The 23763-nt window shown below is 39.4% G+C and overlaps 11 protein-coding genes and 1 non-coding gene across 12 annotated transcripts; 7 read left to right on the top strand and 5 right to left on the bottom strand.

The window, feature by feature from the left end:
• Positions 1–492: 492 nt before the first annotated feature.
• On the top strand, positions 493–2061 carry FCY21 (purine-cytosine permease; the record flags this gene model as incomplete). Its single annotated transcript, XM_033909986.1, has 1 exon — positions 493–2061. One exon carries the CDS (start codon positions 493–495, stop codon positions 2059–2061), a length of 1569 nt encoding a protein of 522 aa, XP_033765877.1.
• Positions 2062–2481: 420 nt separating this feature from the next.
• On the top strand, positions 2482–4113 carry FCY22 (purine-cytosine permease; the record flags this gene model as incomplete). The annotated part of the gene is made up of 1 exon (XM_033909987.1): positions 2482–4113. The coding sequence occupies one exon, from the start codon at positions 2482–2484 to the stop codon at positions 4111–4113; it is 1632 nt and encodes a 543-aa protein (XP_033765878.1).
• A 152-nt stretch (positions 4114–4265) lies between these two features.
• On the bottom strand, positions 4266–5594 carry CEM1 (fatty acid synthase CEM1; the record flags this gene model as incomplete). The annotated part of the gene is made up of 1 exon (XM_033909988.1): positions 4266–5594. One exon carries the CDS (start codon positions 5592–5594, stop codon positions 4266–4268), a length of 1329 nt encoding a protein of 442 aa, XP_033765879.1.
• A 301-nt stretch (positions 5595–5895) lies between these two features.
• Positions 5896–6648, bottom strand: GPP2 (glycerol-1-phosphatase HOR2; the record flags this gene model as incomplete). Its single annotated transcript, XM_033909989.1, has 1 exon — positions 5896–6648. The coding sequence occupies one exon, from the start codon at positions 6646–6648 to the stop codon at positions 5896–5898; it is 753 nt and encodes a 250-aa protein (XP_033765880.1).
• A 1033-nt stretch (positions 6649–7681) lies between these two features.
• Positions 7682–8332, top strand: THO1 (Tho1p; the record flags this gene model as incomplete). Its single annotated transcript, XM_033909990.1, has 1 exon — positions 7682–8332. The coding sequence occupies one exon, from the start codon at positions 7682–7684 to the stop codon at positions 8330–8332; it is 651 nt and encodes a 216-aa protein (XP_033765881.1).
• A 342-nt stretch (positions 8333–8674) lies between these two features.
• Positions 8675–10192, bottom strand: VHR2 (Vhr2p; the record flags this gene model as incomplete). The annotated part of the gene is made up of 1 exon (XM_033909991.1): positions 8675–10192. The coding sequence occupies one exon, from the start codon at positions 10190–10192 to the stop codon at positions 8675–8677; it is 1518 nt and encodes a 505-aa protein (XP_033765882.1).
• A 981-nt stretch (positions 10193–11173) lies between these two features.
• On the bottom strand, positions 11174–12847 carry ICL1 (isocitrate lyase 1; the record flags this gene model as incomplete). Its single annotated transcript, XM_033909992.1, has 1 exon — positions 11174–12847. The coding sequence occupies one exon, from the start codon at positions 12845–12847 to the stop codon at positions 11174–11176; it is 1674 nt and encodes a 557-aa protein (XP_033765883.1).
• Positions 12848–14424: 1577 nt separating this feature from the next.
• SPAR_Etrna10S lies at positions 14425–14506 on the bottom strand. The gene has a single exon. It is a non-coding gene; the product is annotated as a tRNA-Ser (tRNA).
• A 543-nt stretch (positions 14507–15049) lies between these two features.
• RRT13 (Rrt13p) lies at positions 15050–16210 on the top strand (the record flags this gene model as incomplete). The annotated part of the gene is made up of 1 exon (XM_033909993.1): positions 15050–16210. The coding sequence occupies one exon, from the start codon at positions 15050–15052 to the stop codon at positions 16208–16210; it is 1161 nt and encodes a 386-aa protein (XP_033765884.1).
• Positions 16211–17444: 1234 nt separating this feature from the next.
• Positions 17445–17930, top strand: RGI1 (Rgi1p; the record flags this gene model as incomplete). The annotated part of the gene is made up of 1 exon (XM_033909994.1): positions 17445–17930. One exon carries the CDS (start codon positions 17445–17447, stop codon positions 17928–17930), a length of 486 nt encoding a protein of 161 aa, XP_033765885.1.
• A 500-nt stretch (positions 17931–18430) lies between these two features.
• MOT2 (CCR4-NOT core ubiquitin-protein ligase subunit MOT2) lies at positions 18431–20194 on the top strand (the record flags this gene model as incomplete). Its single annotated transcript, XM_033909995.1, has 1 exon — positions 18431–20194. One exon carries the CDS (start codon positions 18431–18433, stop codon positions 20192–20194), a length of 1764 nt encoding a protein of 587 aa, XP_033765886.1.
• A 588-nt stretch (positions 20195–20782) lies between these two features.
• ARG56 (bifunctional acetylglutamate kinase/N-acetyl-gamma-glutamyl-phosphate reductase) lies at positions 20783–23374 on the top strand (the record flags this gene model as incomplete). The annotated part of the gene is made up of 1 exon (XM_033909996.1): positions 20783–23374. One exon carries the CDS (start codon positions 20783–20785, stop codon positions 23372–23374), a length of 2592 nt encoding a protein of 863 aa, XP_033765887.1.
• Positions 23375–23763: the final 389 nt, after the last annotated feature.

The following is a 23763-nucleotide window of genomic DNA, read 5'->3' on the forward strand; positions in this document are numbered from 1 at the left end:
ATGATGATCGATTTGTTCTCGTTCAAATATTATAGCAACCGATAATGCTTATCCCTCACATTGACCAGATATCAATGTGATTTCATTCAAGCTTATCACATGATTGACTGCATATCGAGCAGTCAAGTTTGACTGCTGACTGAGATTTCATGTGCGAATCTTATCATATTCCGTTTCACCGATTCTAACTTACTTTTCACCACGAATACGAGGAGGGCAGAGATGCCGGCGTCATTATGTGACGGGAAGAAAAATTCGATAAGGCCTTTTTTTTTTTCATTCATCGAATTGTTAAGCAATGTAAGTCAGAAATAAAACGTATATATACTCGGACGTCGACGTTCTTGTTAAGAGGTACTTTGTAGTCCAAACTAACATAAACACAGCATTCAAAGTGTTTGTTACTTTATTATTATCAGCATTGAGGGGAGGTGCGTTCGGAAAACCTACCATAGTATAAAACGGTTAACAAATATACCTCAAACGCATGAAATGCCTCTGAACGGCACTCAAAATTTCAATTATGAGCTTAAAGACCTTGAGTCCCGAGCTCACGATGCAAAGACTCCTTCAACGAATGAATTCTATGATGACGTAGAATCGCACGGAACAGAAGAATTAGTTGAAACTAAACTGTCGGTTTTGAACAGGATCGCTGCTGGCCTAAGTGCCGAGACAAAGGGTATTGAACCGATTACAGAGGAAGAAAAAACGGATGATTCTATACTGAACGCTGCATCTATGTGGTTTTCAGCTAACATGGTTCTGCCTGCCTACGCCATTGGCGCCCTAGGACCTATGGTGTTTGATCTAAATTTTGGCCAAAGTGTTCTGGTCATCATTTTCTTCAACCTCTTAGGTTTGGTATCAGTCGCCTTCTTTTCTGTTTTCGGTGCAGAACTGGGTCTAAGACAGATGGTTTTGTCCAGATATTTAGTTGGTAATATTGCAGCTAGAATCTTCTCTTTCATTAATTTTATTGCCTGTATTGGTTGGGGTATCGTTAACACAGTAGCAAGTTCGCAAGTTTTGAATATGGTTAACCCCGGTCATCAATGCCCTCTTTGGGCCGGTTGTATAGTCATTATTGGTGCTACTGTGATTGTAACTTTTTTCGGCTATGGAGTCATTCATGCTTACGAGAAATGGGCATGGGTACCAAATTTTGCCGTTTTTTTGGTAATTATTGCTCGTCTCGCAAGGTCTAAGAAATTTGTCCTTGGGGAATGGACATCTGGTCCCACTACTGCAGGTAACGTGCTTTCATTTGGATCAACTGTTTATGGGTTTGCTGCAGGCTGGACAACATATGCCGCTGATTATACCGTCTATATGCCAAGGAAAACGAATAAGTATAAAATCTTCTTCTCACTTGTAGTCGGTTTAGCAACACCGTTATTTTTTACTATGATTCTTGGTGCTGCTGTGGCAATGGCCGCTGTCGGTGATCCAGCCTGGAAGACGTATTATGATGAAAATTCGATAGGTGGTTTAACGTTTGCTGTTCTTGTTCCCAACTCTGTTCATGGATTCGGTCAGTTCTGTTGTGTGTTATTATCTTTGTCTACTATCGCTAATAATGTTCCCAACATGTACACTATTGCTCTATCAGTGCAAGCCACATGGGAACCTCTTGCAAAAGTCCCAAGAGTTATTTGGACTTTATTAGGTAATGCAGCCGCACTGGGTATTGCCATTCCTGCCTGCTACTATTTTTCTACCTTCATGAATTATTTTATGGATTCTATCGGATATTATTTGGCTATCTATATTGCCATCGCATGTTCAGAGCATTTTATCTACAGGCGTTCCTTCAGTGCTTACAATGTTGATGATTGGGATAACTGGGAACGTCTACCTATCGGTATCGCGGGTACTGCTGCCTTGATTGTGGGTGCCTTCGGTGTTGCATTGGGTATGTGTCAAACTTATTGGGTTGGCGAAATTGGGCGCTTAATTGGTGATTATGGAGGTGACATTGGGTTTGAGTTGGGGTTAAGTTGGGCGTTTATTGTTTACAACATTGCTAGACCATTGGAGCTTAAGTACTTTGGTCGCTAAGTAAAGCTAACTGATAGAGTTCGTTATTTTAGTATTCGTAATGTAACATAATTGACTCTAGTATGCAAATCATTAGGTAATAGCATGTAAATTACTGGAATTATTACGACCTCGTTCGCTTCAGTTTACAACGTAATTCCGATAAGTATGTCACGTGACCATGGTTCTAATAGTTTCTTTTTGCCGTCATTGAATACTTTATGAGACGTTGCATTATTTCTGTTTAGTCGATTATATGTCATTTCTAGTCTGGCGCAAGCGTAATCTATGCAGATGCCATGGCTGTAGTCATTTTCTTACTCAGGTGATTTGTAAACCAGACAAATATATAACACGGTAACCAAATTGTTTGTTATAAGACAGGCTTGATATTTGAAATGGAGGGTGCTTCGAAAAATACCTAAAGGATCGAAGAAAAATATGCCTCAAAAGTTAGCCATGTCAATGGCTGATACACGAGATGCGGGCCGTGAGCTTAAGGATCTCGAATCTGGAGTTCTTGACACGAAGTCTTCTGCCGCTAATGTATACTATGAGGATGTAGAGTCGCATGTAACTAACGAATTTGTGGATGATAAGCTAGGATCGAACGGAACGCACAAATCAGTTTATAATAAACCATCCTTTTTCAATAGGATTGCGGCAGCTTTGAATGCGGAGACGAAGGGTATTGAACCAGTTACAGAGGACGAAAAAACTGATAATTCGATACTCAATGCCGCCACTATATGGTTTTCAGCAAATATGGTCATTGTAGCCTACTCCGTAGGTGCCTTGGGCCCCCTGGTATTTAGTCTAAATTTCGGCCAAAGCGTTTTAATTATCATTTTTTTCAATATTATGGGTTTGATACCTGTCGCATTATTTTCACTTTTCGGGGTACAACTAGGTTTGAGACAGATGATTCTATCCAGATATTTGGCTGGTAATATCACAGCAAGATTTTTCTCTCTTGTTAACGTTATTGCTTGCATCGGTTGGTGTGTTTTAAATATTTCGGTTTCCGCTCAACTGCTGAATATGGTGAATGAAGGTTCTGGTCATGTCTGTCCTCTTTGGGCTGGTTGTTTGATTATTGCTGGTGGTACCGTGCTTGTGACTTTTTTTGGTTATAGTGTCATTCATGCATACGAAAAATGGTCCTGGGTGCCCAACTTTGCTGCCTTTTTAGTCATTATTGCTCAACTATCGAGATCAGGAAAGTTTAAAGGAGGGGAATGGGTAGGAGGCGCAACTACTGCAGGTGGCGTTCTTTCTTTCGGTTCTGCCGTTTTTGGATCTGCTGCAGGTTGGGCAACATATGCAGCTGATTACACCGTTTATATGCCAAAGAACACGAGCAAATACAAGATTTTCTTTTCTGTAGCAGCCGGTCTAGCGTTCCCCTTATTTTTCACTATGATTCTTGGTGCTGCTTGTGGTATGGCTGCTCTTAATGATCCAACCTGGAAGGCATATTATGATAAAAATGCTATGGGTGGCGTTATATATGCTATTTTGGTCCCTAACTCTCTAAACGGGTTTGGTCAATTCTGTTGTGTTCTTCTGGCTCTTTCAACAGTCGCTAATAATGTCCCTGGAATGTATACTGTTGCTTTATCCGCCCAGGCTTTGTGGGCACCTTTGGCTAAAATCCCGAGAGTAGTCTGGACAATGGCTGCCAATGCTGCAACTTTAGGTATTTCCATTCCTGCTACCTATTACTTTGACGGTTTTATGGAAAATTTCATGGATTCTATCGGATATTATTTGGCTATCTATATTGCCATCGCATGTTCAGAGCATTTTATCTACAGGCGTTCCTTCAGTGCTTACAATGTTGATGATTGGGATAACTGGGAACGTCTACCTATCGGTATCGCGGGTACTGCTGCCTTGATTGTGGGTGCCTTCGGTGTTGCATTGGGTATGTGTCAAACTTACTGGGTTGGCGAGATCAGTCGTTTGATCGGAGAGTATGGTGGTGATATCGGGTTCGAGTTAGGCGGAAGTTGGGCATTCATCATCTACAACATTGTAAGACCTTTAGAACTCAAATATTTCGGTCGGTAACTGGACTTAATTAATGAAAATTTTTACTTTTAATCCCAATCGCTAAAATGATTGGTTTTAATGGGTAAATTTTCGACATTCAATAGATAGCATATAATTCAAAAAGGATGAAAAAACGATTATAATGGGATATATATATAAGTTTAACAATATCAACTTCCTTCCCATTTTTTGAAAAGAAGAGATGTGTTTACTCCTCCAAATCCGAAACTGTTGCATAATGCGTACTTTGGATTAGCTCCTTCTATAGGTTTATCTCTTATGAAATGCAGTTTATCTGTCTCTTTATTTTCTAAAGGCAATACATTGTTAAGGTTTAACGTATGCGGTAGTTTATCATCCCTCAGGGAACAAATTGTGAATACACTTTCTACAGCACCAGCTGCACCTAAAAGGTGGCCCATCGCACCTTTGTTACTTGATATGTACAATGGCTTGTTTTTGGACCTTCCTGGTAAAAGTGCTGACGTAACTGCTAAACACTCCGCTTTATCGCCTAGTAAAGTTGATGTAGCGTGAGCATTGACGTAGTCAACATCAGTTGGTTCTAATCTAGCCATTTTAAGAGCCATTTCTATGGCTCTTTTGGCACCATTTCCGTCAGCAGGAGGAGAGGTGATATGGCAGGCATCACTGCTTAAACCATAGCCCACGAGTTCAGAAATTATATTTGCATTTCTCTTTTGAGCATGTTGTAAGGATTCCATAACAATCATTCCGCACCCTTCACCAAGTACGAACCCGGAACGCTGTGTATCAAAAGGCCTGGAAATTCCGTTAGTGGTAATAGACTTCGCCCTGATAAACCCTGCTAGACTTAGCGGATGCAAACTCGTCTCACTTGCACCAGCAACGCAGATGTCTTGCATACCTAATCGGATGAAATTGAATGCATCGCCAATGGAATTATTACCTGTTGCGCACGCTGTGGAAACACTATGGGATAACCCTCTAAGGTTAAACTTAATGGAAACATTACCAGCTGCCATATTTGTAAGAATCTTAGGGACAAAATATGGATTTACTTTTTTATTTTCATTATGAAACTGAAGAGAAGTCTGGTATATGTCTTGAATAGATCCTATACCAGAACCTATTAGGCAGCCAAAATAATCCAAATCACATAAGGATGTATTGATGGTTATGTCATTTGGATTTAAGAGACCAGCATTATGAAGTGCTTCATAAGTTGTACGCACCGCTAATTTGATAAAGTTTGAGGTTCTTCTCTCATCCTGGCTAGTGAACAGCAGTTTATAAGTGGCTGAGTTTTCGTCATGAAAATCCTCTGGAATCTTCCCCACTGTTATCGTCGATGGAATACTTTTCTCTTTTGGTTTATAGTCCTTTTCATAGTTGGATAAAGACGTGATCGGTATGAGTCCATTTTTGGAAGAGAGCAGATTCCTCCATGACTCATTTAATGATTTCCCCAACGGTGTTACACAGCCCAACCCTGTAATAACAACTCTTCTTGACATTTCTTCCCTAGTAACCAGATATGGGTCCTTGTGGTATTGTCACTTACAAGTTGCTAATAGCCTGATAACGTTTAATGATCTCACTTCCTTTTTTTACCCTTTTATTTTTTCGAGCATGAGACAGAGTCAAAAATAATAGCACACTACATGTTTTAAAAAAATATATCTATCTACGTATTAATTTAATCAATAAGAAGTGATTTTATAAAGGTGTCGTTTTTAGCATCATTACTTGTTTTTGTGGCGAATATAGAATTGGGCTGGATCTGAGAATTATTAATAATATGGTTAGTTTAAAAGGTTACCATTTCAAAAGATCGTCCTTAGCATACAAGTAGTCATCAAATATAAATTCAACTTCATCCGTTTCGGCATCGTAACCGCCAACTCTGATGGATTCATGGTTCTTAACAATGATGTCACAACCTTTTTCCTTTAGGAAGTCTAAATCGAAAGTAGTGGCAATACCAATGATCTTACAACCGGCGGCCTTACCGGCGGCAATACCTGCTGGGGCGTCTTCAAAAACTACCACCTTGGATTTGGAAGGATCTTGTTCATTGATTGGATATCCTAGGCCATTTCTACCTTTCAAATATGGTTCTGGATGAGGTTTACCTTGTTTGACATCATTAGCGGTAATGAAATACTTTGGTCTCCTGATTCCTAGATGTTCAAACCATTTTTGAGCCATATCACGGGTACCAGAAGTTGCCACAGCCCATTTTTCTTTTGGTAGAGCGTTCAAAGCATTGCACAGCTTGACTGCACCTGGAACTTCAATGGACTTTTCACCGTACTTGACCGGAATTTCAGCTTCTAGTTTGTTAACATACTCTTCATTGGCAAAGTCCGGAGCAAACTTAGCAATGGCATCGTAAGTTCTCCAGCCATGTGAGACTTGGATAACATGCTCGGCATCGAAATAAGGCTTGTCCTTACCGAAGTCCCTCCAGAATGCAGCGATGGCTGGTTGAGAGATGATGATGGTACCGTCGACGTCGAACAAAGCGGCGTTAACTTTTAAAGATAAAGGTTTAGTAGTCAATCCCATTTTAAATATTGTTTTTATTATTTTCTTATATTTTCTGCTGTTGTAATAAACACTAGCTTGGTGTACTCTGAAAATGAAAAAGACAAAAACAGACTGAATTAGAGGAACCTTGGGCTATGTTAATTGTGTTCTTCTAGATTGTATGATTAACCTTATATATATATATATTTATGAAAATGACTACATCAAAAGAAACGAACATACCAAAAGAAAAAGAAACGACTTGGCTTCTTATTATTCCTACTTTACGTCACGTGGGAGCCCGTTTAGGGGGAGGGGCAGGCATATAGTTTTTCCGAGCGTAGTTTCTTTTAGCATCCGAAAAGTCCTCAGTTGGCGGCTTACTCGGAAACGCCGCGGATTGTGGGGCACAGAGGATAGCGCAGACGGAACACGGCAGAGAGAACAATTTTACTTGTCGCTAAAGACGAAACCAGAGATGAGAGTTTCGGATAGGGACAAAATGCCCGCTTTCGTCCAGGGTAAGGTGCCAAAATTATCTGTGAAAGCCAAGAGCCAAAGGGTAGGGCCAAATACGTATGCTACGGCGATACCTGGAGAGGGGGTATAATACTAACCATTTTTCAAGTAGGCATTAGGATTTGGACGCTGATGAACGTTACTAATTGTTAAAGTTGTTCACTGTTTTTCTTGTTCTTTGCTCCTTTACGAGAAGGGAAAGTTATATCTCGAGAGGAAATGAACGATTGAGTTTACTATCCTTTCACGCAGTATTAGTCAACCTCCTTAGGCTACGCCAATGGTATGAAATCATACGAAAATGGCTGGGGACAGCGATTTATTCTGGCGATTTATTTTATTACCCGGACCCTTCCAGCCGAGGTAAGAAAACCTAATGCAGCCATAGCTGGTGGAAGGGCCTGATAATACTGAACGGGAGAAGCTTGAACGGTACCTGTTCAAATGTGTCCTTTCAGGATGCGTTACCTTCAAAAGTGTAAATAATTTCTTGCAAATTGAATCTGATTTCTTACTACTAGAATTGTCCTTGCAGCAAGCATAAGCAGTTACAATGGCAGACTATTCTTCCCTTACTGTCGTTCAATTAAAAGATTTACTGACCAAGAGAAATCTATCTGTAGGCGGGTTGAAGAATGAACTGGTCCACAGACTGATAAAGGATGATGAAGAATCAAAGGGCGAGAGTGAAGAGCCCCCTCAGGAGCAAAAGCAAGCACAGGAGTCAGAATCTGCAACTATGGAAGAACCAACCTCCCAGGATAATACTGAAAAGGAAGTTCCAAGTGAACCTAAGGAAACAGCCGTTCCAAAGGAGGAAGATAAGGACGTCCAAAAGCCCTCCGATGGAGATTCTACTACTGTTTCAGAAACTAAGCAAGCTGCTGCTGCTGCTTCCGCTTTATCACAAGAAGAAATTAAGGCCAAGGCGTTGGATCTTTTAACTAAGAAATTGCATCGTGCCAACAAATTTGGCCAAGATCAAGCGGATATCGACTCCCTACAGAGACAAATAAACCGTGTGGAGAAATTTGGTGTTGACTTGAATAGTAAGCTGGCCGAAGAACTAGGTCTTGTCAGTAGGAAAAAGGAACCTGAAAGTAGCAATGCCGGTAAACTGAAAAATAGAAACAAAAGTGTAAACAGCCGTTCCAGAGTCAGTAAAAACAGAAGAGGTAATAACCGCTCTGGTTACAGAAGATGATAAGTTAAGCCATTTTATGGAGATTTTTTTCATTCATGTTCTGTTTCTTCCCCAGTTTTAAACGACCGTAGTAGTTTGTATATGAAGGTGCAAAAATTGTTGCATATGTAAACATGTGTAGATTATTTTAAATAAATCTGTGTTATTATAACCAAAGTGTCGGAGGCTCATTGCATTACATACACAGCGACCATCGTCGTTGTAATATGCTAGTCAAAAAATGAGCAACGGAGTTCACAAACTAAACTTTTTTTGTGAAAGTCTCAATGTTTATAAAGGGATAATAAGCTATGATAAATAGTCTATAGTAATGCAGGTGGCGCCTGATGCAGAGGCGCCTATTTATTTTGAAATAGTACTGAATGGTTCGGAAACCGTGGAATTTTCAATCTGCAATGAAATCGCGCTCAGCATCTTTAATCCGTCACCATCGTATGTATTTGGCGCCTCTCTTAAAGGCAATGTAATAATAGTATTATTCGTCGACGTGATAGATGTCGTCACTCGAGACTCTCTTTTATCGGGACTGCTTGCATCTTTCGTTGAAGAATGCACGCTCAAGGCGTCAGGTGTGGAGTTTGGCGTCATTGAAATCGGTTGTTTGTTAATACAAACCAGCGGGTATTGATGGAGCGTCATGTGATAGATAATTTCGTTGATAGGAGCCAGAGATGCATCGAATCCATAATCTTTCACAAGAGATCCTAATATGAGATTCAGCACTCTCACTTGAATTTTTTCTTGTGGCAGATCAGCGAATAGTCTGCGAGTAGCAGGCATAAATAGCCTTTGCGATAGTATAGTCAAAAAATCGATTGATGATAACCGTTCAGTAAGATATTGCTTTGTGGAAGATGGTAAATGTGAAAAGCTGCTTTCTACTACAAAGGAGAGGGAAGCCATTAAGGAATGTTTGCCCAGTGTTTCTAAATTTGCGAAAGAATCCAGGTATTTTTCATCCTTAGAAATATCTAAGCATGTTCTTGAGTTATGTATCTTTGACAGGATGAGTTTTCTTAAATTGTTAGATATCACGACTTTGCTTTGGCACCCTGTCTTTTCTGTTAAATTTGGCCTAATGAATTTATCTCTTTGAATTTGTTCGGGTAATGGAATAGCATTATTCACAATATCAATAATTATTGATTTGGCAATGAAGTCGTATTCTTGGTCACTTTCTGGTGGCTGAGCTTCCATATGAAACTTTTGTATTGTTTCATCCGCGCCAGGTGCACATAGCGCTGTTGGATCATGAAGAAGCGACGCATTCTTCTTCAGTAAAGAGCGAACGTGAGTGGGTACAGGTGGAAGAGCGCGGCCATTCGAATAGGACAGCAATTTTGGTGATGTTATAGTATTAAGAGAAGGAGGAAGCCGCTCACTAGGTTCTTCTTTTACACTGGCTTCCTCATCAGAGCTCGATGCGTTAGAAGCTGAACAAGATCCCATGTTACTTGAGCTAGGGGGAGACAAAGGAATTTTTTGAACTTTTCCACTAGCAATTTTTTTCTTCGAGTCTAATAATTTCTTTTTGGAACGTTTCCTGTTTCTTCGCACCGATTGAACAGCAGCAGTAACCAGTTTTTCAAATTCTGCCGAAAATGTCTCAGGATACTCGAATTCGTTTCTTAGGATGGTGGCTATTTGTTTTATATTATCGTCTTGCTCACTTGCTTTGTGCTGACTCAAGTCAAATGAATCAATGAGTTCTAGTCTTCTGCTAGAAAACTTTTTCCATTTCTTTTCATCACTAAAGTTTAACTGAGCTCTGATCTTATGTGTGGTACCATAACCAGCATATTTCCCTGCTTTATGGTCGCCTTCCAATTGAACTTTGGAGCTCCCTGTATCGTTAATCATCTTGTAGTTTTTGCTATAACTCTAACTGTCTTATCTGAAATTTTTTCTTGTGGAGATGTGTGAGTATTTTTAAAGCTATATACAGCTGGAGGAATAGGGAAAGCAAGAACGCAAAATAGAACAAGAGCACCTGATCCGATTTGTGGCATCGATATAATGTATATATATATGTATATGTATATGTATGCGGCAGCTAAAAGATGACGAGTACTTTTTTAACGGGCACGTTATTTCTACAGAAAGCTTCTTCCTCCAAACACCTAGAAAAAAGAAAAGGGAGAACAAAGTGATTAATTTTGCCTCTCGAGTTCACTATGAAGTGGCACTATTTGTCACATTTTATTTTTCTTCATCCCGCGCTTGGCTTTCATAAGAAAAGTATGTAGGAGACCTGAGCTAGGAGTGCGAGGTAAGAGGCGTGTCAAAAAAAAACGCCTTTTGCTTTTTAGAAGAGCGGCAACAATTGCCGAACAGGTGGAATTTCTCGACAAGAGGCGGGGTAAACATTGGTTACCCGTTTTCATGTTCCTTAATATTCTGAATGATTTCCAAGATGACTAAGGTAATTTTTTCCCATGCGGTCGTGCCTTTTGCCTCGCCTGCACTTCACGGCACTAATGGGCGATGCTATGATTATGTTCGGGATTAGCTCGATTCAATCATTCGGGCACCAGACGTGGGCCAGAAATGGCACTGGTTTATTTAGTCACCAGGAGAACAAAAAAGAGTCGACTCAGTCGTAGAAATTCTCGTTGACTCGTTTTTGCGACTAGAGAAAGGCATTCCAGCCGAAATTCCTTATACAGAAATAGTTACTGCCTTTAGTTGGAGTACAACAGGATAAAAGTCGTTAGATACTGCAGTAACGATGAGTTTAAATTTTTTAAGTACGCATGTTTATATATGAAAAAATATACATTGAGATTACGAATATATATACTTGTCAGAGAGCCCCGGAGGATTTAGTGGTCAATTCATGCCCTACTTCTTTACTCCATTTTCTTTAAACTGGTCTTCAGTGACACCAGTACCCATAGCAGCTGTTGCGCTAACACCACCTTGAGCTAACTTCAATAACCCATCAATGTACTCTGCACCGGACCATTTTTGATGTTTCAATACATCAACACCATCGTCCATTTCTCTCTGCTGAACATTCTGGGCGTAGGCTTTCATCCCATCCTTGGCAAAATCACGAGAGAAGTTATGGACAGCCAAAGCATTAGTGTGCAAACCGGCTAATGTAATGAATTGCCAAATGTAACCTAGGTCACCCAGTCTTTGAATGAAGGTATGTTGTTCATCAACAGACATGGCCTTTGGCCAGTTAAAGGATGGAGACAAATTATAAGCTAGCCATTGATCAGGGAATTTCTCTTTAACACCTTCAGCGAACTCCTTGGCCTGCTGGAAATCTGGATAGTTAGATTCCATCCATACCAAATCAGCATATGGAGCGAATGCACGAGCTCTCATGACAGAACATTGTGTCCCACCTCTGTAACGGTACAATCCTTCCCTTACGCGTGGTAGTTCCCAGTCAAAGAAGATTTCGTGGCCAAGAATCTCTTTAGCGAGCTTTTTGGCTTGCCTATGGGATGTTTCAGTCAATGGACCCACTTTAGAGGTGAATTTTTTGATCAATTCTTGCTTATTTGGTAAGGCAGATCTTTCAATCTCATCAATTACGGCTTCATGGAATAACTTCAGTCCGGCGTCTCTGCACCATTTTTGTTCAATGTCAGCTAGTTCTTGTCCCGATGCACCACTCATTATCGCGTTATTCAAAACTTCGGCAAATGGCTCAATATTTGGGTTGGTGGCACCGACAATAAAATAATGATCTCTAGTATCGATTGTTGAGCTAATCAAAGTGGCCGCTTCTGAATCAGTTCTAGCAACGACAATCAAATCTGAGTGCATGATGTCGGCACACATTCTAATAGTCACCAATCTGTTGATATGTTCCTGTACGGGTATAACACATCTTCCTGCCATATGTCCACATTTCTTATTTGTGGATGTCTGATCTTCCATGTGGATCCCTGCAGCACCACGTTCAATAAACATCTTGGTCAATTTGAAGACTGCGGTCAAACCACCATGGCCCGCGTCTGCGTCAGCTACAATTGGCGTTAGATAGTCAATTGGGGCTCCCATCTCATCAAGTTCTTCCTGAGATTTAGCCTTTGAACGGGCTTCTAGTTGTTTCCTGTCATGAAACAATTGAGCCTTGAACAAATGTTCCACTTTGTTTGGAACAGTGTCCATTGGATAATCAGCTAGGTCTGGGCCAGGTTCATTTGAGGTGGAAGCGGTTGATGAACACTGCCAACCAGAAATATAGATGGTGTCTAAGTATTTCGCCATTTGAGAAATCTGGACAGGATCTAGGGCACCGAAAGTTTTAGAGACTGTACCCTCATTGTGATGCTTTTCCAATACCTTAAATAATTTTCTGGCCATAACTGAAGATGGGTATTCAATTGGCGGGAATGTCCCACGTCTAGCAGCTATATCTCTGGCCGAGTAACCTCTTTTGGTCTTACTCCAACGTGAGTCAGACCACCATTTGTCGATATCGGCAGCATCTGCATCCAATTTTGCTTGCAATACTGCGAAATCGTTCTTCGTATTTCCAACGGGGATAGGCATTTTTTTCGTTGACTTTTTTGTTATGTTATACTAGAGTTTTTCTCTCAATTGTTATATATCTGTGTGTAAAAAGGAAAAGAAAACAAGAAGAAGTTAGCAAGGGAAGAGGAATTACAAGAATTTTGCTAGTAAAGTAGCTCCTTTATATAATAAAGAAACGTTTCGTGAATTACGGTGCCCTGGTAAAGGGCGGACTTGGGCTGACTGCTATGATTTTCTCATTTGCACCAATATTGAGTCACATACTGGAATGTTAGTCCGGACTATGGATATTTTCTTCTGTAAAGGGTAGTGTAACATGACGTTAAGTGTTAGTTTTGTGGTGATTGGCTTCAATTTTGATCATCTCGGATGAAATGAGAAAATGACGAAGTCTGATAAGCGACCTCTCGGATGAATGGAAATCTGGGGCAAAAGGGAAGCCGCTCCTTTTCATCGGACAACAAGTAGCAAAAGCCGGATTCAACCATCCGGGTTAGCTGATGCCAGCCTATTTAGTAAATGTATTTTAAATTTGTGTCATCTCAGACATATTACTGACACTTGAAAAAAATTTCAATAACGATGCAAATTTCTAATGAGAAATTCATACATTTTGTTTCTTAACCCTATCATGTTAGCTATATTACTTTCTTTTGCTCGCAACTATACTACGCTATATTGCGCTCTTATTTTTTTTACATTTTGTTGCTAAGAAAAAATCCCAGTGCTGAATGAAACCAAGAAGACATAAATAACAAAGGCCGCGTTTGATAACATGGATTGGTAGCACTTTCTGGGACCCATTTTTTTTGATAGATAACAATATTATACGTAAAAATACTATACTAAAAGTCCTCTCATGGACTAGCAACCCAAAACACAATCGCCATAAGGTCATAAATAATTTTGCCACTTTGTACATGTTTACATTCAATGCTCTTGTAGAACTCTCAACCCCCGCTTCAGCTTCTACCAGATTTGATATCGGTTGGAGTTTATTTCTTGATATAATAATTCATATAACCTTTTAATGGGTATATAAAATATCATCTTGTAATAAGAATAAAGCTATTAGTTGTTAACGAACAAAGTTTATTTACCATTCCAACACCGCAAATAATAAGGAAAATCTATCTCCGAAATATCCCTAAATTCCGTTTGTCAATTTCTTCCAACTGTTAGAAAAATCAACCTAGAATGTAATGAAGATGAGCACAATATATTTTCTGAAAATAAGCTAAATCGTACCGAGTAAGAAAAATCTCCACCACTCCTTGATAACTAATGAAGTCGCGTTTAAAGAAACAGTCCTAGTTAAGACGCTGATGCTGTTCAAACCCGTAAGAATGTATAAACGGATCCTACTAGTTCCATCGTATATGTCATTCACTTTTGCATGTTCGAATAATAACCCATTTCAAGCTTTGCTATATCTGAGAACTTACCGCAGTGTAGCAGTCAGTTTATGAGCAACAACAAAAGATTCTTGACCTGATTGAGATGTTTAATAAAAAGCTAGATTAATTGCTCTTACAGACGCAGCATTTTCAAGGCATCTCTGCCTAAAATCTCGATTTATAATCAGAGAAAAAAAACGACACCAGCAGGATTTGAACCAGCGCGGGCAGAGCCCAACAGATTTCAAGTCTGTCGCCTTAACCACTCGGCCATAGTGCCTATAACTACACATCTGATCAAAGAGAAGTGTTATCAAAATAATGAATTTAACAAGAACATATTCACTCCACCTATCCATATCGTGATGAGATTTAGGTGACATTTGAGATAATTGTTGGGTTTCATTGTTGATAAAGGCTATAAAATATTAGGCATGCAGAATATCAAAAAGTTCTCCTCGTGGATATTGGTATCCATAAAGGGGAAGCAATAATTCTATGTAATATTATTAATATTTTCCTTCCATTTTATATATTGTTACTCATTACCCTTTACATTATCAATCCTTGCATTTCAGCTTCCATTAAATCTAATGACTGTTTCTCGATCATTATGTCATCTTCTTACACCGCATGTGATAATATACCACTAAATAGATGATAATTAATTCTTATTCCAACACGTGATGCGTGAAATTAGAATTTCATTCCAACATAAACAAATCATGCTTCAACCATAAGAAAATCGTACTCAATTACCATGGTGTAATAGCTTAAATTCCATCAGCGAAGCTTAAACAGATTCCTGAAAGTTAAATCTGCAATGTCTGTTTCGGAAAATTGGTTTAATCCTGATTTTACGCCACAAAGAGCTACGTTAAGAGGCCACGTGACGAGTGTTATTACGTGCTTGCAATTTGAAGACAATTATGTCATTACAGGGGCAGATGATAAAATGATCAGAGTCTATGACTCGATAAATAAAAAATTTCTTCTACAACTATCAGGCCACGATGGTGGGGTTTGGGCTTTGAAGTATGCCCATGGTGGTATCTTAGCCAGTGGTTCTACCGATAGAACAGTACGGGTTTGGGATATTAAGAAAGGCTGTTGTACCCATGTGTTTAAAGGTCATAACTCCACGGTGAGGTGCCTCGATATAGTGGAATATAAAAATATCAAGTATATTGTTACTGGTTCGAGAGATAATACTTTACACGTCTGGAAATTGCCCAAGGAATCCTCTGCTACTGATCATGGGGATGAGCATGATTATCCATTAGTCTTTCACACTCCCGAGGAGAATCCATATTTTGTAGGTGTTCTAAGAGGACATATGGCCCCTGTAAGAACTGTTTCAGGCCACGGTAATATTGTCATTAGTGGCTCTTATGATGGCACACTCATCGTGTGGGATATCGCGCAAATGAAATGTCTACGTATCTTAAGAGGGCACAAAGACCGTGTTTATTCAGCTATCTATGACCATCAAAGGAAAAGGTGCATTTCCGCCAGCATGGATACTACCATTAGAATTTGGGATTTGAAAGACATTCGGAATAATGAAGAACGTTCTCACGTAGCAAACTCCGCATCACCATACACCGAGGTACTTGATGCCATGTACGTTTTGCATGGTCACACAGCCCTAGTCGGTTTATTAACATTATCCGATAGATTTTTAGTCAGTGCCGCTGCAGACGGTTCAATAAGATGTTGGGATGCAAACACTTACCTTCTAAAATTTTCCTTCAATAACACAGAATTAAATACGACTACTGCATTGCACGCTTCTGATGAGGTGTTAGTAAGTGGGTCTGAAGGTCTGCTCAATATTTACAATTTAAGTAGTGGGCTATTGGTTCATTCAGATACATTGAGTGGTGCTGATCAAGTTTGGGATGTTAATTTTAGAGACAATACACTTGCTGCAGCAGTTCAACGAGATGGGCAGAGTTTTTTGGAAATCTTGGACTTTTGTTGAAAATTTACCCTAAGAATTATGCAGAAGTTCCTTGTCATAATTTAACACTGATTTATTACTTTCTCGGTGCAAACAAATACAAAAGCTCAGAAACCACGTTAATTATTTATCCGTCAGTGATTAATTGAATACATCAACGTTAATTACGTGCGTATTATATACTATTAATTGCGTTAATAGAACTAAAATGGAGAACAAAACAACTCTGTTTAATTATTTTCCGTCTGTTTCAAATTTAGTGCGAGATGTCACATTTTAATGCAGTTGGTCACACTCTCTGCCAAAATATGTACAACGGGCGCTTGTTTTTAACATAGCGGCGTATCTCGCACTTTACTCAGAACTGTGGCTGCGTAGTATTATCCATTCACTCCGGTTCCTTCAACTACGGAGGACATGAGTTCTACTAACAAATGACATAATCTACCAAGAGTTCACACATATATATATATATAAACAATTTCCGAACGTATTTTACTGAGGTACCATATGCCGGTACGCAATTTCGACTGAAATTATCGAGTCGAAAGTTATGCACTTCGTTTAAAACATCCACTGATGAGGATTGCAATATCACGATTTTATTGTAACTCTTGCATTTTTACTCAATTCATTAAATTGACAGCAATAGAATAAGCGTTCATCATAAGTGGCTTATACATATGCCATCAACACAGAAGCCAGACCAGAGATCCAACGTTTCCGATATGCACGCAGTCGAATGTTGGTCTAAACTCCGCATTATGAAAACGTGTTGTCATTTCTTTTTTTTTTTGGTGATATAATCTCGAGATGACTGTTTTATTTTTTTACCCCAGATTCAGGGGCCGAAGGAACGGAAGCGGTGTGGCGAGATTGCGAATGTGCTAAGAAAATACTCATGCTCGAGGCAACCAGCACAATGTAGGCGGCTCACGGCAATTGGCTTCCATAAAATGTGTATCCTGTGCTCAGGGGCATTGAAAGTTACCGTATAATGGATGAAATATAGAATGAAAGGGGCGACGTTCTTAAGGGGTATTGCTGGGTGAAAAAATGTAGGTGTCTTTGCTTTACTTGATTGTGTGTGTATATAAAGGCAAGAGGCTTTCTCGCACGCATTTAAATTTTTCCTTTTCTCAAGTTCATATTTCTTTGCTAAAACATTCAATAGGAGGACAAGCTCTGCGTTATATTTTAACAATCGCCTACAGAACATATAATATAAATATCAACAGTTTTTTCCCCACTCTAAATGACAAAAAAAGACAAGAAGGAAGTAAAAGTGCAAACAGTTACCACGGAGGATGGTGAAACCGTTAAGGTTTTTGAAGATCTGCAGGGTTTTGAAACATTCATTGCCAATGAGACTGAAGATGATGATTTTGATCATTTGCACTGTAAGCTGAACTACTACCCACCATTTGTGCTACACGAGTCGCATGAGGATCCTGAAAAAATTAGTGATTCTGCAAATTCTCATTCCAAGAAGTTCGTGCGTCACCTGCACCAGCATATTGAAAAACATCTTTTGAAAGATATTAAGCAAGCCGTTAGGAAACCTGAGCTTAAATTTCATGAAAAATCGAAGGAAGAAACTTTTGACAAGATCACCTGGCATTACGGCGAGGAAACGGAGTATCATAATAGACCTTTCAAGATAGACGTTAAAGTAGTTTGCACGCATGAGGATGCCATGGTGTTCGTCGATTACAAAACACATCCTGTAGCCGCAAATTAAAAGTAATGGCGTAAAGAATGCCTTAATACTGAATCCTACCTCCACCCCTAAGTAGTTTATGTACCTTTTAATGATTTACGATTAACCAACTTTCCAAGCTCTTCTTTATTTGAATCCTGAAACGAGGCCTGAAAGAAGGCGCCATAAATTGGTATCATCGCTGCCTCGCGGTGCCTGAAAATGTCTTCTTAAATTACTATTCAAGTGGTGATTGTATCGATGTTTCTGATCGAGAACTGTTACCCGAACTTTCCACTCGAGTGTATATTTCCGGGTGACAAATTTAATGCATGAACATTAATTTTTTACTTTCTCTTTCTTCTCAAAATTTCCGAAAAGCATATCAAAACGTTTACTACAGCAAAGGCCTTCCTAGGGTTTTCGATAGCGATTTGAACAGTAAACTAAACTACTACTGTTGTCACTTTTACAATAATCCTAAAAAACTAATATAAAGTGCAAAAAGACCCAATTAAGTACCCCACAATAATCCAGTCATAATGATGAATCCTCACGTTCAAGAAAATTTGCAAGCCATCCATAACGCCCTAAGCAATTTCGATACGTCATTTTTATCGGAAGATGAAGAAGATTACTGTCCTCTTTGTATTGAGCCAATGGATATTACTGATAAAAATTTTTTTCCCTGTCCCTGTGGTTACCAAATTTGTCAGTTTTGCTACAACAATATCAGGCAAAATCCAGAACTAAATGGGCGTTGCCCAGCATGTCGTCGTAAATATGATGACGAAAACGTTAGATACGTCACATTATCTCCGGAGGAGTTAAAAATGGAGAGGGCCAAGCTCGCTAGGAAGGAAAAAGAAAGAAAGCATAGAGAAAAAGAACGTAAGGAGAATGAATATACGAACAGAAAGCATTTATCAGGTACTAGAGTTATTCAAAAGAATCTAGTGTATGTTGTCGGCATCAATCCTCCTGTTCCGTACGAGGAAGTTGCGCCCACCCTGAAATCTGAAAAATATTTTGGCCAATATGGTAAGATAAATAAGATTGTGGTTAATAGAAAGACACCTCATTCTAACAACGCGGCCGGCGAGCATTATCACCACCATTCACCAGGCTACGGTGTCTACATAACCTTCGGATCCAAGGATGATGCTGCAAGATGTATAGCCCAGGTAGACGGGACATACATGGATGGCCGCCTGATCAAGGCTGCGTACGGTACCACTAAATACTGTTCCTCTTATTTAAGAGGATTGCCATGCCCAAACCCCAACTGTATGTTTTTGCATGAACCTGGTGAAGAAGCTGATTCTTTTAATAAAAGAGAACTCCACAACAAACAACAAGCGCAACAGCAAGGTGGTGGAACTGCATTCCCTAGAAGTGGCATACACAACAATATACCTACCAGTGCTACCGGTTCAAACAGTAATTTACTGAGTGAACATTTCACAAGCACACCTTCTCCGGCTGCAATGAGAGCTCAATTGCATCATGACAGCCATACGAGTGCTGGAACGCCAGTATTAACTCCTGCTCCGGTCCCTGCAGGTTCAAATCCTTGGGGTGTTACCCAGTCAGCGACACCTATAGCATCTATCAATCTCTCTAAAAACAGCAGCTCCATAAACTTGCCAACTTTAAATGATTCTTTGGGCCATCATACCACCACCACAACAGAAACCACTATCACAACTACGACAACCACCACAAATAGCAATGCCACAAGTCACTCACATGGTAGCAAGAAGAAGCACTCTCTTGCTGCAGAAGAGTACAAAGATCCTTATGATGCACTAGAAAATGCTGTTGACTTTCTGGATGCAAGACTACATTCTCTCTCAAGTTATCAAAAGCGCCCTATATCTATCAAATCCAATATCATTGATGAAGAGACTTATAAAAAATATCCATCTTTGTTTTCTTGGGACAAGATTGAGGCCTCCAGGAAGAGTGACAACATATTAGCCAACAAACTTGTGGAGATACTGGCTATAAAGCCAATAGACTATACTGCTTCTGTTGTTCAGTTCTTACAAAGTGTAAATGTTGGTGTAAATGACAATATTGCAATTACAGATAATACGAAAGCATCAACCCAACCAATAAGGCTGCAGACTGTCCCACAGCAAATTCAGCCACCATTAAATGTCAGTACCCCTCCACCAGGTATCTTTGGTCCACAACATAAAGTGCCTATGCAGCAACAACAAATGGGGGAGACGACCTCGAGAAACTCTTCTGATTTATTAAATCAACTAATTAACGGAAGAAAAATTATCGCCGGTAATTAAACTGGCTTTGATTATTTTTCTTGTTTGCATAACCGTAAAATTTATCTACTTTTATTTCTCATGAATCTATAATCTCTCAGTGTTTAAAAAGAAAAATACGAAAAAAATAATTAGCCTTTTTTTGGAGCGTTTTACGTGAAAACGTATGTAGCTGCTGGATGGTGCCATAGCACATACTACTTACAATACATTTACTCATACAACTTGTGAAAAACGTCATCGTTGCAAGAAATGACTAATTCATTGGGAATAACCGTCATAAAATTATCATAATGCACGAACCCATACGTCGCTATTTTTTTCACTTAAATCACATTTTTTTTTCAACGAATATCTTTCGTACTTGGCTGAAATTCTTATCCGAATGACTCAGTCTTCATCAAAAAACTGTGGTCGAATAGTGGAAAATACTGACTCTTTTATTTTTTTTTTCATATAAAGGGCCTCCGCATGTCTTGTTGTTCGCTATCCACTTCCATTAGGAACATTTCCTGGATAGTATTTTTCAGAGCCGTAGCATATTTAATACATATACCACTAAAGGCAAAAGAAAGAGAGATCAGAAGTTGAAAATAGGACATCATCGTTATGCCATCTGCTAGCTTACTCGTCTCAACGAAGAGACTTAATGCTTCCAGGTTTCAAAAATTTGTCTCTTCAATAAACAAATCCACTATAGCAGGATTTGCATCTATACCCTTGAGAGCTCCACCATCTGTTACATTCACGAGAAAGAAGGTTGGCTACTCAAAGAGATGCGTTTCATCTACTAATGGCTTTTCAGCTACTAGGTCCACTGTCATCCAACTATTGAACAATATCAGCACAAAGAGAGAAGTTGAACAATATTTGAAATATTTCACTTCCGTTTCACAACAACAATTTGCTGTGATCAAGGTTGGTGGTGCCATTATCAGCGACAATCTACACGAATTGGCTTCCTGCTTAGCATTTTTGTATCATGTTGGTCTATATCCAATAGTTCTACATGGTACCGGTCCTCAAGTTAATGGAAGGTTAGAAGCGCAAGGAATTGAACCGGACTACATTGATGGTATCAGAATTACTGATGAGCACACAATGGCCGTAGTTAGAAAATGTTTTCTGGAACAAAATCTTAAGCTGGTCACTGCATTAGAACAGTTGGGGGTCCGTGCTAGACCCATTACTTCAGGTGTCTTCACTGCTGACTATTTGGATAAGAATAAGTACAAACTAGTGGGCAACATTAAAAATGTTACAAAAGAGCCAATTGAAGCATCTATCAAAGCGGGTGCCTTACCAATCTTGACCTCTCTAGCCGAAACTGCTTCAGGCCAGATGTTGAATGTCAATGCCGATGTAGCTGCTGGTGAACTGGCCCGTGTTTTTGAACCTTTAAAAATCGTTTACCTAAATGAGAAAGGGGGTATTATCAATGGATCCACTGGGGAAAAAATCTCAATGATCAATTTAGATGAAGAATATGATGATTTGATGAAACAAAGTTGGGTCAAGTATGGTACCAAATTAAAAATTAGAGAAATCAAAGAACTATTGGACTACCTTCCACGTTCTTCTTCAGTCGCAATCATTAATGTTCAAGATCTACAAAAAGAACTGTTCACTGATTCTGGTGCAGGTACTATGATTAGGAGAGGCTACAAACTAGTGAAGAGATCTTCCATTGGTGAATTTCCATCTGCTGATGCTTTGAGAAAAGCTCTCCAAAGGGACACTGGCATTATTTCCGGCGAAGAATCTGTTGCTTCCTATTTAAGAGATTTGGAAAACTCCGATTTTGTCTCCTATGCCGATGAACCTCTTGAAGCAGTAGCCATTGTAAAAAAAGATACAAAAATCCCCACACTGGACAAATTTGTCTGTTCTGATGCAGCTTGGTTGAATAACGTCACCGATAATGTATTTAATGTTTTGCGTCGTGATTTCCCTGCTTTACAATGGGTAGTTAGTGAAGATGATGCTAACATTGCATGGCATTTTGACAAGTCTCAAGGTTCATATTTGAAAAACGGAAAAGTTTTTTTCTGGTACGGCATTAATGATATAAATACAATCTCCGAGTTGGTTGAAAATTTCGTGAAATCTTGTGATACTGCTTCTCCCCTAAACCCATTAGCAAGTAGCGGAGTATTTTCCAACGGCAAATCAGCTAGGTCGTATTCGACTAGGTCTACTCCCCGCCCGGAGGGAGCCAATACTAAACCAGGTCGTGTTGCGCTTATTGGTGCTAGGGGCTATACAGGTAAGAATTTAGTGTCTTTGATCAACGGCCATCCATATTTAGAGGTAACCCATGTTTCTTCTCGTGAATTGAAAGGTCAAAAGTTACAGGACTATACAAAATCCGAAATTATATATGAAAATTTGCAAGTACAGGATATTAGAAAATTGGAAGAGCAAAATGCTGTGGACTTTTGGGTTATGGCATTGCCCAACAAAGTTTGTGATCCTTTTGTTGAGACAATTCAAAGTGTTAATGGTAAATCCAAGATTATTGATCTATCTGCTGATCACAGGTTTGTATCAGAATCAGACTGGGCTTATGGCTTGCCAGAATTGAATAATAGAGCAAAAATTGCTGACGCTACCAAGATCGCTAATCCTGGTTGTTATGCCACTGGGTCGCAATTAAGTATTTCTCCGTTGACAAAGTATATCAGTGGTCTCCCAACTGTTTTTGGTGTTTCAGGATATTCTGGTGCCGGGACAAAGCCTTCTCCAAAAAACGATCCCAAATTTTTGAACAATAACTTGATTCCTTACGCTTTAAGTGATCATATCCACGAACGCGAAATCTCAGCTCGTATTGGACACAAAGTTGCGTTCATCCCCCATGTAGGTCAGTGGTTTCAGGGTATCTCTTTGACTGTCTCTATTCCTATAAAAAAAGGTTCCTTGTCTCTTGATGAAATTAGGCAATTATACAGAGATTTTTACAAAGACGAAAAGCTAGTCCACGTCATTAATGATATCCCGCTAGTTAAAGATATTGAAGGCACCCATGGTGTGGTTATTGGTGGTTTCAAACTGAATAACGCTGAAGATCGTGTAGTTGTCTGTGCAACTATCGATAACTTACTTAAAGGTGCAGCCACTCAATGTCTGCAAAATATTAATCTTGCTATGGGTTATGGAGAGTATGCTGGTATCCCCGAAAGTAAAATTATTGGTCTCTGATCACAGTGTACAGTAGATCTACAGAGATAGCAATATATATAAATGTATATACTCAGGAAAAGACGACGCACTACATGGGGTAGAGTGCCTCTCACTATTAATTTTGAATAGACATAGAAATAATTATTGATTTCACGATTTTTGATCTCCTTACAGCTAAAGTATAGTCTTTCCTTTTGGCACCGCGACATCACGGCAACAAAGAAGGATTGCCGTATTTGGATATCACAAAAGAGGGCGTTACCATAGAAATGTACTGATTGGCAGGATTACTCTTAAGGAGAATCTTTGATAGAAAGGAATTCCTTAGAGGAAAATCTCGTAACCAGGCCAATGCTGGCCTTTCTATGGCCTTTGTTTACTACCGTTGGTTATTTTACGGCCACTTC

This window comes from Saccharomyces paradoxus, chromosome V (genome assembly GCF_002079055.1).
Source record: "Saccharomyces paradoxus chromosome V, complete sequence".
Classification (NCBI taxonomy): Eukaryota; Fungi; Ascomycota; class Saccharomycetes; order Saccharomycetales; family Saccharomycetaceae; genus Saccharomyces; species Saccharomyces paradoxus.